Raw genomic sequence first — 18,408 nt, 5'->3', positions numbered from 1 at the left:
ACTTCACTGCGTGCAATACTGAGGCCAGGCTCATATTGAAAACTTCTGTATTAAGGAATCATGGATTTCTCCTAACTTTGTACTATACAAAACTTAAAGGGCACATTAGCTTCAATCAAGACAGCTGAGTAGCAGTCAGACCCAAGCTGTCTTCACCTGTTGGTTGATACATGCCAATGCTCATCACAAAGAAACTTAACGTCACCACAGCCTTGTTTAAGCTGATGACTTTTGATGCAATGGCTTATGCTACACTATGCATGCAAATCTCTGTTAATGAACTAAAAGAAGGAAAATGTTTTAGACAGAAGTATAATGGAACTATAGAAGAGAAGCTGCTTCTTTTGGTCTCAGGTATATCAGGGTCTGTATTCCATTTCTGCCTTCCTAGGTGTTACCAAATGTGCTATATATAGACGGAAATGAACCATCTGGTTTAGTCAGCATTTGTACTCTTAGAATTGCTTCTCAAGTACAGTGAACGACTATCTGGATGATTAAACAGGACATTAAGCACAGAAACTTATTTAGTTTAATTATGTCATTGAAACTGATTGAATATTAAAAATGTTTCAGGTGTCAATGGTGAAAATAATACTTCCTGATTCAGGGTGTTTATCTTTCACCAAATTTAGACTCACAAAACAAACTGTGGCTGCAATTCAAATGTTACTTTTCATTTATTCCTCTGTCAAACGTGGACTGTTTTCATTTCCAAGAGATGATTAAGGGAGAATAGTGGCAAGCAGCATCCTGACAGTATTTGTCTAAATTCCAAAAGCCTACCTGGAGGTAACTTACTGATCTCTTCAGGTGCAAATATAAGAGGAAAATTTAAGGTCTGTTTGCTGTTTTTGCAAGTGGTTGGTTTGGGTTTTTTTTCTTTAAACAAGTTTTATAAAAATATAGGTCTAGGCTATCATCCAACAGGAACTGTTTTCAAACCAGGTCAAACCCACCCTGAAAGACGTGGTGGTTTCCAAGTTTTTGGTTTTTGGACTACTAACAATTTCCAGTGGGCACTCCAGCTCCCGCATTATTGGCATTAAACCTTGCACTGTATCTATGGACAAAGGTATTTTTTGCATGACAGAATCTCAAATCATCAACTCTGCTCCTGAGAAAATAGACTTCAGGGATATTCTAACACAGCATGAGCAAAAAATCATTAGTATAAGTATGGAACAAAGGTGTCTGCAGTGCTTGCTAAAATATCACATTAATTCTTTACCTTCTTTGTAATCACAATAGAGATTACATAGTAATGCAGAAAAATAAAGAGTATAAACTTTCTTTAACTCTGCAATAAAAACATAAAGACAAATTTCTCTCCTTATAGCAAAGAAATTTGAGTTGGGAAGCAAGACAAAAACATCTTTTCTCTGAACTCGACTGCTTTCTCTTTCTCTTCCCACCATGCCTTTCAGGGCAATACCTTCATGTTTTTTCACAGCCACCACTGAAATCTATGGGTACTCAAAAAGATCTAATTCAATTTAGGAATATGTGAGAGTACACGAATCAATGGAAACTTCATAATCAGAAAGCCTCTAGAATTCAACAACAGAATATTTTAATTTATAGAAGTCTGTGATATTTCATGACAGACGTTTCTAGAAGAAAATATCATTATTAAAACTATCTCTTTAAAATGAAAATTGGATGCCAGCTACGAAGTTGTATTTACAAAACAGTACAAATATCAGCTAAGAAAAAAGAAATGGAAAAAAATGCACAACCATTTCAAGGACAACATTGCATTACAAATTCTGTTAGGAACAGCAACAGTGAGCTACCCTTCCTCAAAGTATCACTGCAGGCCTCCCTGTTTACACACTGGAAAGCACCTCCAAGAGAATTCTTAATCTACAATCCAGGTAAGCCTAAATATCTGGACTACTAGGATAAATCAAATTATTGCAAATCTAGCAAAAATAACAGTCAGTAGTTTCATACACTACTCATGACAGTCAGAACGCTTCCTTAAGTTATCTTACAGTGTATCAAGGAGCCAGAGGGACACCAAGAATTCAAAAGTGGCACTGTCCCCAGTATTCAGCATTTTTATGTGCTGCCTGCAAATGCTGAGCTCTTAATTGTATTTTCTCCACACAAATGCAGCCTTCAGAATTTGCAGCTACTCCACTAATCTTTATTAGCCTCTACTGAACATGTGCAAACACATCTTTCAGACATTTATAACTTGGAAAAACTTGGGGTTTTACAACATGAACAGCAAAAGGCATACACTTGGCAGGGACACAGCAGCAAAAACATTTAACAAATAAAAACCAGAATATTTTTAAAGAAACCAAAAGAATTTTTCTCCTAAAAGAGCAAAAGAAATGTTTTGCCGTTTTGTTCTGAGAAGCAATCAAAATTTTTCATGTCATTTGAAAAAAAATCATTTTTAATGCACCATTTCAGGCAGAAAGATGCTTGAAGCTTGCTAAAGTTAAAATTGACATGGTCTTTTGTAACATGAAGTGGAAATGGCAAGTCCACAAATAACATTAGCAATTTCTTCATCTTAATTTAAGGCAGCCACCTTTTGACTGAGATCTGATGGTTTTTTTACCAGACCACAATCCCATAATTTACATAATAAACATTCATAATCTCATAGTCAGTGAACTAAATATCTGATTTTAAGTTTGGAAAGGATTTGCACTGTTAACTCAATAAAAACTGTCACATATCCTTACTGGTCGCTACTTGTCTCTTCTGAACAAAAGCATCTCCCAACAGTTGTTGCTTGGGAAGCACCAGCTCAGTGAGGCAGGATGGGGGCAGGATTTCTGCAGGAATGCGTACTTACCTGCTGCATTGCAACATAAATATTCTATTTGGGATGACTTTTGGCTGACTGTACAACCAGACAGCAAAGAGAATCCTTTCCACGAATAAAAAGTTCAAATGTATTTGAAAATGACTGTTTCAGGTTCTGACACATTGATAATCATTATGAGATCAGCAGGCTATTATTTTGTGATCACATCCCAGCTGGAATCTATTGACAACCAACCTATTTAGAAACTATTTTTTTAGAATTAAAAAAATCACATTCTATTTAACTCATTTACTGTATAGAATTATAGTATAAAATACAGCTATTACAAATAACTTGAATTTACCACCGAAGTCAAGCCCACAATATTTTAGTATATCCATTTCCTTCTAAGCACATTGTTTCTTTTTCTATTGTACCTAGTATACACGCAAATAAAGTGTTTAAAGAGACTTTAAAAGGCTTTGAAATTTAATGGTTAAATTAAAACTAGTATATAATGAATTGAAACAATTCTTATTTCCTTAAGTGATACTTTCCTTTTCCTCTGAAAATGTTTCATTACTTTCTCACTTTATAAAATAAGTATGATGATTAGAAATAATTGCACACAATCAAAAAACAATAGCATGCCTTTTGAATGACAAACAGACAAGGCCAGTGTCTGTGTTCAAAAGATCAGTTGTATCTAGGTTACCAAAACTTGATGGTGTGGAAAAGCAAAACAAAACAAAACATGAACAAAGCAGTGCACAAAAGATAACTCAGCAAGAATTCAGGCAGATTTACCTGACAGTAGCATTGGGTCTTTGTCTACAGATTTGCGGACTTGGTCTGACTCTCCAGTTAAGGAGCTTTCATCAATTTTAAGATCATTTCCTTGAATAAATATCCCATCAGCAGGCAGAAGATCACCTTTTGGTAAGAACATAGTAATGGAAAACCACAGTGGTTTAGTGAGATTGGTTTTATAATTACATAATGATTTTTATTATAAAATCACAATTAACAACAATTGCACTAAAATGTAAAATGAAAGCAAAAGTGAAAGAACTACTACCATTTCGGTCCATATTAGCCATGTTATTGCAATCCTATAGGGAAGGGCTTTTGTATTGCAAATATTTTTTGCCTAATGCTATCCCAGAATCCGACTGCATCACATTTAACATACGATGAACGTAATAATCACTGAGATTTAGCAGGGGGAGTACTCTTCTTAACATGACATGAAAGTTTCTCTATGAGACTTCATAGAAATTAACAGTGGCTAATAAACAGTCAAGCTGCCTTTCCCCTTCCCCTCTCAGGAAGCCCTTAGCTAAGTCCAGGAGAAACTTGACGGTTGATAGAACAGGCATTTTGCTGGAATTCGCCAGGCCAGTCAAACACAGAGTACTCAGAGTTCCTGCAAAAGTCATCCTGTTCACTGGAGCATAGGGCTTTCCCTATGGCATATAATTACAAGGCATCCACCTACTAGAAGCATCTGACTGGGGGGGACTTACAGAATCCATAGCTCTGGAGCACCCTGTCAAGTGAAGTGAGCACAGAGGCACAATTCCCTTTCACAGAGCATTTAAAAATACTTCCTCTTATTCCTAACTGGACAGAAACCAAAAATGCCAAATAGTGTAATCCTCCATGAAAGAGAATTACCTTTGTATGAACAGTTCTTGTCCAAGAAAGTAAAGATTACAAAAACAGAATTAATTACCTAGTACAATTTTAGAGCAAGTGTTTTAGGTTTTCCTCTTGCCCTAACAGCCAAATTGTTATCTGACCATGGACAGTAACGACACCATGTAATTCTCTGTCTTTTAAATCACTTCCAGTGAAGTGAGTCTATTCTGCTAGAAAGGGAATGGAGAACAAAGTTCAGAAAAGTAGACATCTAGTAGACGGAACTTACCATATTTCACCTGTGCAATGTCACCAACTACTATCTCTGCCACTGGGATTTGGATAACCTGTCCACCTCGGACAACAGTAAATTTCTGTTCCTGCTCAATACGACTTTGAAGCCCACGAAACTGCTTCTCCTTGCTCCAGTCATTGAAGGCAGTGACGAGTACAACACAGATAACAGAGAGTAGGATGGCAGCACCTTCAATCCAGCCAGCTTCAGCCTCACCTTCATCTTCAGCGCCTCCTGTTGCAGTACCACATCCTGCAAAGACAACATTAAGAATCACTCAGTCAAGAAGACTTCTCTTCACAAGAAGAGAAAGCTTGCTGTGAAATGACAATAAGGTTAAGGAATAGAACTGCTTTTTGAAGTGCTGTCTGCTAAATGAAACATGGCAGAACAGAGGAAAAGTAGAAATAAAGATGTCTGAGGAAAAGAGAAAGAAAACAAATCAACAGAAATTTTAGATCTTTTAATTTTTCTACTTAACAAGCTATCCTAAGTAAACAAATGGGAGAAGGCGGCACCAATTCTGTTACGTAATAGAAGGGCTGATAGCTTCACCTGAGCCATCAAGCAGTTCCAGAAATAAGGAGGACTTACTAAGAGCGGCAAGAAGTAAAAACAACGAGTAACATCAATCAATTGAAAGCAATGACATTAAATTAAGATTCAAGAAAAGAGATTAAATTAAAACAGATTTAAGAAATATTTTTCAATACAATTTCTAAATGTTCTCAACTAAACACCCTTATAAGGAACACTTGTTTAAAAATACTAAGATGAACTAAGTATATTAGTATTCAAATGTGATAAAGAAACGTATTAGGAAACACTGAGTAAAAATAGTAGTCTAATACTAATTCATCATTCTTCCTTACAAAGAAATAGTGGCATGCTTACAGAACTGTAAGCATATTATTTTTGTCACAAGTAAAACAGTATTAAAATAATACATTCTATGTATTAATTCTGAAGGGTTAATTCTGAATTGTTTTATACAAATCTGCTAATTATTTATTTCAAAGTCCTAGGCAATTAAAATGTAAATAAATTTCCTAGATAGTATTCACAAAATAAAACTAATATAGCTCTCCTTCTTAATGAAATAAGACCTAAAAAAGATAGTTCAGAATAGCGGACAGAAAAGTACACATACTAGAATCACACAATTCAGAGATTATCCCAACTGACAGGAGAAAAAAAAAGAACTCAGTCTGAACAACAGACCCTCCTCTCCCAAGTGACCAAGGGAGAAAAGAAATCTTTTAATTTTTCATGAAGAACTGAACTATGTAGGCATTTGACATCACTTTTCCATCTTACCCAGGTACCAGGGAGTTTAGCGACTTAGCAATCATGTTGCTTTCATCTATGACTAAAGTTTAATTTTGGTATATTTGTCACCTGTCACCACAGGGAATTAACAAGCAATTTTGATTTCTATTTTTAAGTTCCAAAGATTTCCCGGTAACATAAGCACCATAATTCATTAGCCAGCTGAGTAATTACTCTTGTATATGAACTGTAACAAAATTACCAAAAGTCAAAGGAAGAAAGATGAGACTGAACCTCCAATAAGTGAACAGAAGAAAATTAAAATAAATGGAGCTTTTACCAGTGTTCTCTGTAGTTTAAATTTGGACTTAACCTAATTGAAAGGCAAAGCACATTCCCAAGAGAAGAGGCCTTCCTTAGGGGGGGGAATGCCCTTAGACTGAAGACCCATGTGAACATTTATCTGCAGTACAAGAACCTCGCTAAAGAAAACGTTTTTATAGCACCCAAGAAAGAAATGAAGTAACCTTTTGCAAGTTCAGTACCTTAAGCTACTTAAAACCAGTCACAAATGCAACTTACAAACCACATCTTCAATTTCTTCCTTTAGCAGAACGTTACTTTTGGGAAGGACTAATGAACTTTGCTCTGTTTAACCTTAATCATCTTAATTCATCTGTGTTAGATTTTAGATTCCTTTTCTAAATCAGTAGATTCACTTTTGCCTTGCTTGGGTTAAGTGCCTTCCTAGTACAAGTAATTCTGCTTTGGCAAATATAAGACAAAAATTCACTATTTGTTTTTCATTAGATATGATTTAGAATTAAGTACCATGAATATCCTATTCTTTCTAACAGCATACCTCCTTTCCTGTTTCTCACAAAAGAAACATGGCCTGGTCTAGCCACAGTCAAAGACTGATTTTATTTCCTTTTTCGATGGTTGAAATTTAGTCTAGCTCATAGAAAAGTATAAACAGGTGCTGCTTCCTACGGTGATCCCTTGGTCCAGATTAACTGACAAGAGTAACTTGCAGATTGAGCCGTAGAGGTGGGCAGCTCAGCTCTTCAGCAGTTTTACACCTTTCCACTGGGGTGATATTTATTTACTTTATTCTGTAGCATGCCGCCTTATGCTTTCACTGAAAACCTTTATCTCTGCATATGGATTACTGATAAATTTATACTGTGATATTTTCTACAAAATCGAGAATTAACATTATGTAATACTTAAATACAAATTTTTAATTTAAGCTATATCAGTATACCCCAAAACATCAGCCAAAGCTGTGCTTTGTCCTTCATTATAAGGATCCCATTATGGCTCTGGATATGCGTAAACTGCATAGCAATATCAGATGAGTAAAATACCCTCTCTCTACAGCAGAAAGCTACCAGTTTTGAGAAAGTCCTTGCTATTATTGCAAGGAACCAATAGGTCTGGTCTCTGCCTCTGAGATGTGTCGGAGAAACAAAATGACAGCTAGTCAGTGCACTTGAACCCAGTGCTAACACACTGTACCTTGAATGGCTTGGAGAGTAATACTTCTGTGTCTCTTCAGGAAAAAAACCAAACTTCTTGTTTCAGTAAAGACAGGTAAAAAATAAAAATAGTCATTGACTTGAGTAATGAAATTCATTTTGTGTGTATGTGTTGTCAGAACCGATTTCCATGTTAATATAAACAGTGCCATTCCTAGTATGTTCATATAACCAGAGAAAATAGTCTAACATAGCATGTAAATACAAGATGTTATCATTAAAATGAAAGGAATTGTGTTTACTTGTCTCATAGATTATGCACAAAGCAAAGAACATAATTCACTCTTCATATTACACCTGAAAAAGCGTTTGTAAGAATGAAAGAAAATCTGGATAAAACAGACTGAACTTAGATCAAGTTCTTGGAAAGCATCCCTGAATTCTACAAGCTTCTGCACTGAATAACAATTCATTATTTTAACTTTTAAAATCCTGAGAAAATTATCCATAACCCAATGGAAACAACAAAAGTTCAAATGCATTTCATTTATTTTCTGTTCATTCAGTCAGACAAATGCTAAATTCAGATGGAGAGAAGGTATTTGAAGGGGAGGAAGGAATTCTTGGACTGAGAGCCAGAAGTAGAGAAATTAATTGATAGACATGGACAAAACCAGAAGTTAGTCTTTTAGATGGATGGAAGAAGTGGCGAGTTGCTTTATGGATTTTAGAATCCGTATTGGTTGAGATTCAATCTGGCTTTTATAAAACTACAAGTGTTGCTTCTTACGGTGATCCATTCATCCACGTTATCTGACACGCTAAGAGGTAAATTCACCCATAGAGGTGGACAGGTAGCATGAAGCAGGCAGTTCACACTATTTTTATTCAATATGACTCAAAATTAAAATAGTCAACCAGGATATGGGAGACACAAATTCTTTTCTTTTCCTCTCTCTCAAAGGATCAGAACTCAGGACCACAATTTTAAAGACCACAAAAAGGTTGATAGTACACAAATGGGAATCTTAACTCACTACGCTGCAGATCCCCAGCCTGCAGGCTGGCCAACTATGTCCTCTCCTAAGCAACATGAACACATATGTTCCTGTCTGATCTAGCTGATTCCTTCATTTAATCTCACATGTCAGATGAATGGTGGTCCTAAACTATCAGAATAAACAGTACTTCATTATCAGTATGTTTCAGGTTAGGAAGAAGCAGAATTTCAGCTATGCAAGGAATTTGAATGTAAAGAACTAGATATCTCCAAGTTCAAGCAGTAGCTGAGCAAGGCTTTTGAATATTTAAGATTTCCAGGTAGATACTTGTAACAACAGTTCAGAAATGAAAGTGCTTTTTTTGTGGATCTAGCCTGATACAACTAAAACCAGGCTCTTTAAATGATTAACCAAGCTGATCATCAGACTTTCCCAGAATTTTGTCTTTGCTTTGTCCCACAGAAATGAAATGGGATAAAAGTGCTAGATAAATTAATGCAAAATATGCACATCATTCTCATTATAGGAATAAACTTGAGCAACTTCAAGGGAGTAACTCACTCTCTAGTTCTTACAATAGTAAGATTTCAGAACAGATTTTTTTTTAAAGAGATTTACAGACAACCTGCCCTTCAAGAGATGACCTATCTGTCAGGAAATATTTTTTTGAACTGTTGTGTTCTTGCTTCAAAACTATTTTAGAAGTAATCCCTTTTAATACAAGAAAAAAGGAAACTTGCATCTCCATTAGTATAAATTTGTAGAATTCTTTCTTACATACTTAGAAAAAACCAATTTTTTTTCTTTTTCTTCTGCCATTATGTCACACAGGATTATCTAGAAATTGTAGAAAGACTTATATGAATTTACAGGATGAAACTGTATGCATTCATAGGAAAACAAAAAAACCACATACTTCTTAACTGTACACTTATACTATCTGTCCTCCTTATTGTAGTACACAGAGTGACACAGTATTGACTTTACAGATAAGGGGAAAATAAGGAATGTAAATAAGACACGCAAAAGATGTAACAACAATATGCCTAAGCAGCAAAATATAGTTTAAAGCATCTAATGTTTATTAAGAATGCTCATATAAGCTTTAAAAAATTGTGTTAAGGTCTAAGGTTGCTGTTATGCTTTCACAAGATAGTACTTGGTTCCCAATGTTACCAAAAAACACGCCTGCAATTTTGTGGAAAAGCAGAGACTGAAAACATCATAAAAGAATTTTTAATCTGCATATGTGATTTGTGATAGGGTTTTATCCCAAGACAGTGAATTGTGAAGTACTCATTTAAAATTATATTTAACATAGTAATTACCAGTAATTTCAAAATTAGCCAGAGAAGCCTACACTGCATTAGCAGTATTTTAATTATATATAAAGTTTTAGAAATAAAAAATAAGAAAGCAAGGTCTAGGATAGTAAAAGGGAATGGAACTATATGATAGAAAAGATTTGAACATACTTGTGCCAAAAAGGGAAGGTGAGAAAGGAGAGGAAGATATACAAGAGCAGGTTAAAGCATTTCAGGAAGACAGTAAGCAAGAAACTTCAGTGTAACTGGCAGGAGAAAATAATTTGGTTGATATTATTAATCATTTCAGTTTGGTGAAAGCCAGAAAAGTAGAAAGGAAAAAAAAAGGAAAAGGCCACACATAGCCAGACAGCACCATCTGACAGTTTACCAGGTTCATGTCCTGTTGGAAACTGGAATGCTTTTAAGGTCATAGAGACCATTTCAATACGTTTCCCGTAATATCAAACAAATCTGGGCAAATGCAGAAAGAAGCATACAAGCACTGTGCAGCTAAAAAGAATATCTGTTTAAGATTTCAAGTAGTTATGAGGAGATTCTTAAAGCTGCTTTGAATAGGATAAGAATTATAATTACAAACCATACAATCTTAAGCTGCAGCATGGTAATTTTTAAATCAGAAAAAGTATATTTTTAAAAATCTGTGAACATCTGTATTCCTAAGTCCCAACCTACAGCACATACCTCTCAGCTACTCATTTCAACCTACACATTGCTATTTTTAAGCTGAGAATACCTTGTGGTATTTAAATTCCCTAGAAAAATCTCGTAACGCCCCCAGAGGTAATTTTTTTAGTCAGTCAAACTGGTTTTGTCATCAGAAAGACAACGGTTCCCATGATAAAAACTTTTTATTTAATTGTTTCCTGTAAAGACATTTTCCCTTAGCTGCAACTCCAGCACTGATGTTATTAAAGCAAATTGAGCCGCTCTAAGTTACAGCTTTTTCATTAGTAGAGCTGGGCTCTTGTTACTAACATCATAAGTGATGTTACTTATTTTATCCAATGTATTCAGCTGGGTAGGAAAAGTAACAATAACCAAAAATTATGCAATAAATATCATAAACTCCCCTCCTTAACATGATTTTTTAAGCTGTAACAGATACTGTAATATTTATTTTTACAAATTCCTTGTTGTGTCATATCATTTGCTACACAATTAGTCCAAATAGTGATTGCCAGTTACTCAAGTACCAGTATTCCTTCCCAAAATCCTCTGTGTGATGATGCATCATCAGATGTTGAATCACTTCCAGTAAGGGCACAAGGCAGTAAGGTCACAGGCTGGCAAAGCTCAAAGTGTCACTGCAGAGCCATAGCTAACAGCAAAGGTGCAGAAATTACTAGAACTTAAAAAATGAAGTTTTCTGTCTCTCTCTCACACTCTGCAAGGACTTATTCAACCGTCAAGAATGTTTTCTAGTTACTTGCAGTAAGTCAAACTGCGTTCTCCAGAAACACATTCGTTTCTGTGACCAGCCAAGCAGAAGGGATTTACTAACATGAGATATTTATAATACACACGTTTCAGGTTTACAATGCTTGTATATTCACTGAAAGCAATTTTTGGATACTTATTTGAAAACAATATTAGAATTCCTTGCTTTGTGATACATCAGTTAGTTATATAAGGACTACAGGGGGAGGGTGGCAGAGAAAAAAAATATACTGTCCCTGTAGGTTAGTTATATAACTGTCAACTTTAGAGTTCAGTATTAAATATTTACTCAGTTTTGACACATTCATGCAAGGAAAGAAATCTGTAAGCCCTGAATGCATATATATTCACACATTCCTCAGCCTGATCACAAACATTTGTGAGCAGAGAAATGTTAATTAAAATACTCAACTTCAAGAGATGCAGTATGTCAAGCAAGATTCTTCTGACCAGCACCTCCAAGGAAATGGATTTTGTAAAGATCAGTCAAAAGGATGGGGTCCTAACTCCACCAAAGGCAATGGAAGGGAACAGGACCATACAGCTATTTCTATAATTTTTATATTTAGTTTTGTTTCTTTATGTTGCCACATAGAGAAAGCAGAGAAAGGCCAACATCGGAATTTTAATTACAAGTCCTGTTCTTAGGGATTGCAAGGGAAAACCTTGACATCCGACTACTATAGTTTTACTGTATATTGCTCAGAGCTAAAAATGTCTGGTAAATATAGCCACATATTCAAAAGGTAAAATACAGTTTTTAAATGTAAGGCTCAGACCTTGAAAGTTGTCCTCTGTGTTTATTAATAAAGAGTTCAAGTGCAGTTACTCAACAATGCTTGCAAGGTCATGCCCTAGCTGAGTTTTACGTATGGAACTAATACTTCTGGAGAATCTCTTCCTGGAAAATATGTGAGAAGATTTTATATTTCATCCCAAAGTTCTAAATCTCATTACCTCATGTCCCCAGTTGAGAGTTAAGTTGTGCTTGGCAACCTTGAAATCTATCTAATGAGCAATATCTAAAAGCAACCCAGTTTTGTTGATGATCTACACATCTCTAATGAAGGGAAGGTATCTATGGGACTTAATTTTTTGCAGTCCAACACAGATTTGTAGAAACCAGATGTGGGTCACTTTACATTATGAAACAATTACTTAATTTGCAGCTCCCATATGACACAATGTGCACATTTTGCACTTTACAAGTTCTTAATGTGTTGTTACTGAAGCCAGCTCAAGTCTTAAACTTATGTCATTCATCAATATCGCTGACATGCAGTAATGAATTTGCTCCCTAAGCACACTTTGTGCTGGTGAACAGTATAGAACTGACAGTTTTGATACAGTCAAGCAAAAACAGAGTGAAACCATTCTTTGGACAAATGTATGGCTCCCGAAAACTGATGCTCCACTTCATTCCATCTGTATTTTAGAAGTGATACATCTGCTTTTTTCCCCGAGTCCATGGTGCATATAGTATAACTTCCATACTTCCTTTGGAGTTATCTGTTCTCGGGCAGAGAGAGATACCTAAATCAGGCTTTCCTTGCTGACTCTGAGAACTGATCTATAAACCTATGTTTTCCTTTCTTTTTGCTTCTTACAGAGATACCACATGTACAGTATTTCCAGATTTCCAAATTACAATAAAAACATCAATTGACAAAAAAAAACCAAACCCAAATCACTACTGGATGAGCAGAACCTTCCCAAAGAAGATTTGAATGCTTCCTCAGCTACCACTCCCAATGCACATCACCGAAAGCACCAGGAAACACAGAAGCCCATGAAAATAAATAAACGTTTAACAGCAAACTGGCTATCATCAAGGCACTTGACTTCAAACAGACCTAAGAAAAACATTTAAGATTAACACAGAGCAACAATATATTTCATAAATACATAATCAGATTGAGTGCTGTCTGTCTTTCTTATGCTTCGTCTACTAAATCCTGATAAACAAAGCCCATCCTCTTTCCGTCTGAAGCAGAATGATCAGAAAAGCAAATCATTGAAAAAGGTTTTTAGGATGGCATCTGACTGAGTAATGGATGCTAGTACTGTTCCATGGGTCTTTGGATTGTCTTCTAATGTAAACAAAATGTACTTGCTTCCAAAAATATTCCCTTTTTTCTTTTTCCTTTTTTTTTTTTTGTGCTGTAAAACAAGATGTTCTAACCAAGATGATTTTAGAGAAAGACTGTATTTAACAGAAATGCTACCAAAAATTTGCAAGACAATATTGAAAAAAGTTGCCTTTGCCTGAAAATCTTGACAGACGTTTCACTGGAGCTTCTAAAAAAAAAAAAAAAAAATCAAACTGGAGCACAGCATGAAGTTATGACTGCTGACTGATACACTTCATGCATCTAGACCATTTAAAGAATAATTGTAAACTTCTTCCAACCTACAAGCCCTACAGACAGAGGTTACTAAGAATAGGTTACTGATTTTAATAGGTCCCTTTAAAGTAATTCATGGTTTCTCAGAGGTTCACAGACCACAGCTTAAAATCCACTGATTAAGAAAATTTGCAACTGAGTAGCTTAAGCAACCTAACACAGCTAGGATACTGCAAAACCACAAAATTAAACCAGTGCTCTTTTGAGCTTACGCTACAATGATGTGCTCTAGAGCCAGTTCTTGAAACACTTCATCCTCTTTTGATTCTGTTACTCCCTCACTCATCAGTCATATTCATGAGAACACGAAAACCAGGTTGAAAAAGATACGGAAGACTTATAGACCTCAGTCACAAAACCAGCTCATAAACTGCAGTGTTTATTACTGTCATTAAATTTGTCATCTTCATTACTTTGTGCTATAAAGCTTTAAGAGGTGAAAAATCATGCCAGTAAGAGATGTCTTGCACCAGAAGGCATTAAAAAGTTCTATCAACACTAGCAAATAGCATGGCCCTATAAAAGTAGTTTTACAGTGCAAATCTATCTGCTAAGGAAGCATGTTTCTGGCCCATATTTTTCCGTTTAGTTTCATCCCAAAGGATGCCATGAAATCCCATCTGAATGCACATCCAGTTTGTGCACTCCCTGAAAGCAAGCCACAATGGGAACCAAAGCATATTAACTGAGGACAAAGAGGAGATGTAATTTCTGAAGTACACTCTGGATCCAAACTAAAATGTTACTGCAGATACACCCAAAGCAAGCTAAAGTTGCATGTAATTAGGATAACCTCCATTTAGAATGCACATTCTATATATTCTGCATATTAATTCTAGTTTAAACTCATCTAGTTTTTAACTTTCTAAAAGCTTATGCATACTTAACTGAAACAAGATGATCAGCATATCCTAGAGAGAAAAGGCGGAACTCCTTACCATAGAATCGCTTAGGTTGGAAAAGATCATCAAGTCCAACTGTTCACCTAACACCGCCAAGTCCACCACTAAACCACTCCACCACTAAACCATGTCCCTAAGCACCACATCTACACATCTTTAAAATACCTCCAGGGATGAGGATACAACCACTTCCCTGGGCAGCCTGTTCCAATGCTTGACCACCCTCTCGGTGAAGAAGTTTTTCCTAATGTCTAACCTAAACCTCCCCTGGCACAGCTTGAGGCCGTTTCCTCTCATTCTATCACTCGTTACTACAGAGAAGAGGCCGACCCCCACCTCGCTACAACCTCCTTTCAGGTAGCTGTAGAGAGCAATAAGGTCTCCCCTCAGCCTCCTCTTCTCCAGACTAAACAACCCCAGCTCCCTCAGCCCCTCCTCTTAAGACTTGTGCTCTAGACCCTTCACCAGCTTCGTTGCCCTCCTCTGGACACGCTCCAGCACCTCGATGTCCTTCGTGTAGTGAGGGGCCCAAAACTGAACACAGTACTCGAGGTGCGGCCTCACCAGTGCCAAGTACAGGGGCACTATCACCTCCCTGGTCCTGCTGGCCACCCTATTCCTGATACAAGCCAGGATGCCATTGGCCCTCTTGGCCACCTGAGCACACTGCTGGCTCATGTTCAGGCGGCTCTCAACCAACACCCCCAGGTCCTTTTCCGCCAGGCAGCTCTCCAGCCTCTCCTTCCCCAGCCTGTAGCATTGCATGGGGTTGTTGTGACCCAAGTGCAGGACTCGGCACTGAGTCTTGTTGAATCTCATGCAGTTGGCCTTGGCCCAACAATCCAGCCGTCCAGGTCCCTCTGTAGAGCCTTCCTACCCTCCAGCAGATCGACACTTCCACCCAGCTTGGTGTCATCTGCAAACTTAGTGAGGGTGCACTCGATCCCCTCGTCCAGATCATTGATAAAGATATCAAACAGAACTGGCCCCAGTACTGAGCCCTGGGGAACACCACTTGTGACCGGCCGCCAACTGGATTTAACTCCATTTACCACAACTCTTTGGGCTTGGCCATCCAGACAGTTTTCTTCCCAGAGAACAGTACACTCATCCAAGCCATAAGCAGCCAGTTTCTCCAGGAGAATGCTGTGGGAAACGGTGTCAAAGGCTTTACTAAAGGCCACGTAGACAACATCCACAGCCTTTCCCTCATCCACTAGGCGGGTCACCTTGTCATAGAAGGAGATCAAGTTAGTCAAGCAGGACCTGCTTTTCATAAACCCATGCTGAGTGGGCCCAATCACCTGGTTGTCTTGTATGTGCCACGTGATGGCACTCAGGATGATCTGCTCCATAACCTTCCCCAGTACTGAAGTCAGGCTGACAGGCCTGTAGTTTCCCAGATCCCCCTTCTGGCCCTTCTTGTAGATGGACATCACATTTGCTAACCTCCAGTCAGCTGGGACCTCCCCAGTTAGCCAGGACTGCTGATAGATGATGGAGAATGGCTTGGTGAGCACCTCCACCACCTCCCTCAGTTCCCTTGGATGGATCCCATCTGGCCCCATAGACTTGTGTGTGTCAAAGTGGTGTAGCAGGTCACTAACCATTTCCCCTTGGATTATGGAGGCTTCATTCTGCTCCCTGTCCCTGTCTTCCAGCTCAGGGGGCTGCGTACGCTGAAAACAACTGGTCTGACTGTTAAAGACTGAAGCAAAGAAGGCATTAAGTACCTCAGCCTTTTCCTTGTCTTCTGTCACTATGTTTCCCCCGCATCCAATAAAGGACGGATGTTCTCCTTAGTTCTCCTTTTGTTGCTAATATATTTGTAAAAACACTTTTTGTTGTCTTTTACAACAGTAGCCAGTTTAAGTTCCAGCTGGGCTTTGGCCCTTGTAATCCTCTCCCTCCAGAAGCTCACAACATCCTTGTAGTCCTCCTGAGTTGCTGGACCCTTCTTCCAAAGGTTGTAAGCTCTCCTTTTATTGCTGAGTGCCAGCTGAAGCTCTCTGTTCAGCCAGGCCAGTCCTCTCCCCTGCCAGCTTGTCCTTCGGCACATGGGGATGGCCTGCTCCTGCGCCTGTAAGATTTCCTTCTTGAGGAATGTCCAGCCTTCCTGGAGTCCTTTGCCCTTCAGGACTGCCTCCCAAGAGACTCTCTCAACAAGGCTCCTGAGCACGTCAAAGTCTGCCCTCCAAAAGTCCAAGGTACCAGTTCTGCTGACCCCCCTCCTTACTTCTCCAAGAATCAAAAACCCTCTCATTTTGTCATCACTATGCCCAAGATGGCCTCCAACTATCATATCACCCACTAGGCCTTCTCTATTCACAAACAACAAGTCCAGCAGGGCACCTTCCCTAGTTGGCTCCCTCACCAGCTGTGTCAGGAAGTTATCTTCCACACACTCCAGGAACCTCCTAGACTGTTTCCTCTCTGCTGTGTTGCATTTCCAGCAGGCATCTGGTAAGTTGAAGTCCCCCACGACAACAAGGACTAGCAATCATGAGACTTCTCCCAGTTGCTTATAGAATACTTTGTCCGCCTCTTCATCCTGGTTAGGTGGTCTATAACAGACTCCCCCCATGATATCTGCCTCATTGGCCTTCCCCCTGATTCTTACCCATAAACACTCAACCCTATTGTCACCATCATTAAGCTCCAGACAATCAAAACACTCCCTAATATACAAGGCTACCCCACCGCCTCTCCTTCCCTGCCTATCCCTTCTGAAGAGTTTATAGCCATCCATTGCAGCATTCCAGTTGTGCAAGTCATCCCACCATGTTTCTGTGATGGCAACTATGCCATAGTTTTCCTGCTGCACAACGGCTTCCAGCTCCTCCTGTTTGTTGCCCATGCTGTGTGCATTGGCGCAGATGCACTTCAGTTGGGCTACTGACCCTGCCACCTTTCTGGGGGGAGAAGCCCTAGCTCCTCCTACGTGAACAGTCTCAGGCACTTCCATGGTTTCTAACACATCCATGGCCCTTGCGTCTTTGCCGCCGCATGGCTCTCCATCCCCTGCCTCCACTGAGACGGCAGACAAAAGGACCTCACTAGCAGTCTGTCCCTCAAATGTTGGTGTGCCGCCCCCCAGGCTTATCTTGCTTGCTAAAGCAAGCCTGGTTTTACCCCTTTCCCCCTTCCAATTTAGTTTAAAGCTCTTTCAATGAGCCCTGCTAACTCGTGCTAGGATCCTTTTCCCCCTTTGAGACAGGTGTACCCCATCTGTCGCCAGCAAGCCTGGTGTGGTGTAAACTGACCTGTGATCAAAAAACCCAAAATCTTGCCAGAGACACCAGGCTCGGAGCCAGGTATTGATCTGCTGGCTCTTCCTGTAACTTCCATCATCATTCCCTGCAACTGGAAGGGTAGAGGAGAACACTACTTGTGCTCCTGATCCCTTAACCAGTCGTCCCAAGGCCCTAAAGTCTCCCTTAATTGCTCTTGGACTTCTAGTTGCAACTTCCTCACTGCCTACCTGAAAAACCAATAATGGGTAGTAATCTGAGGCCCGTACCAGGGTAGGAAGCTTTGTCTTCACATCTTTAGGCCAGGGCCCAGGGAGGCAACAGACTTCCCTAAGAAGTGGGTCTGGTCTGCATATTGGGTCTTCTGTTCCCCTCAGGAGAGAGTCTCCTATGACAATGACCCATCTTTTTTTCTTTGTGGAAGCTGTTTTGATGCAGGGCACAGGCTGACTTAACCTTGATGACACCTCCGAGCTGGATGTACCATCGTCCCCATCATTATTTGGTTCCACTACCCTTCACCAGCTTCATTTCATTAAGAAAACAAAGCCTCACTTTATTCCACATGCAAATCTCTCTCCCTTCAAGTCATGGCATTAAGCTGTTCAACACCTTGTTATCTGTGGAA

General features: G+C 38.7%; 1 protein-coding gene across 17 annotated transcripts in view; it reads right to left on the bottom strand.

Moving 5' to 3' along the window:
- Positions 1–18,408, bottom strand: part of ATP2B2 (ATPase plasma membrane Ca2+ transporting 2) — a 442,035-nt gene that overhangs the window by 101,079 nt on the left and 322,548 nt on the right. For all 17 annotated transcript variants that reach the window (XM_087743155.1, XM_087743162.1, XM_087743156.1 and 14 more), the window contains 2 exons: positions 4,701–4,958; positions 3,578–3,703 (listed from right to left, as the gene is read on the bottom strand). In XM_087743155.1, coding sequence (XP_087599281.1) covers positions 3,578–3,703; positions 4,701–4,958 — 384 coding nt within the window. The remainder of the gene's footprint in view (positions 1–3,577; positions 3,704–4,700; positions 4,959–18,408) is intronic.

The sequence above is a fragment of the Nipponia nippon genome, unplaced genomic scaffold (assembly GCF_047370975.1).
Source record: "Nipponia nippon isolate SJK-2023a ecotype South Korea unplaced genomic scaffold, ASM4737097v1 scaffold_9, whole genome shotgun sequence".
Classification (NCBI taxonomy): domain Eukaryota; kingdom Metazoa; phylum Chordata; class Aves; order Pelecaniformes; family Threskiornithidae; genus Nipponia; species Nipponia nippon.
This window is presented reverse-complemented; position numbering and strand designations above follow the sequence as displayed.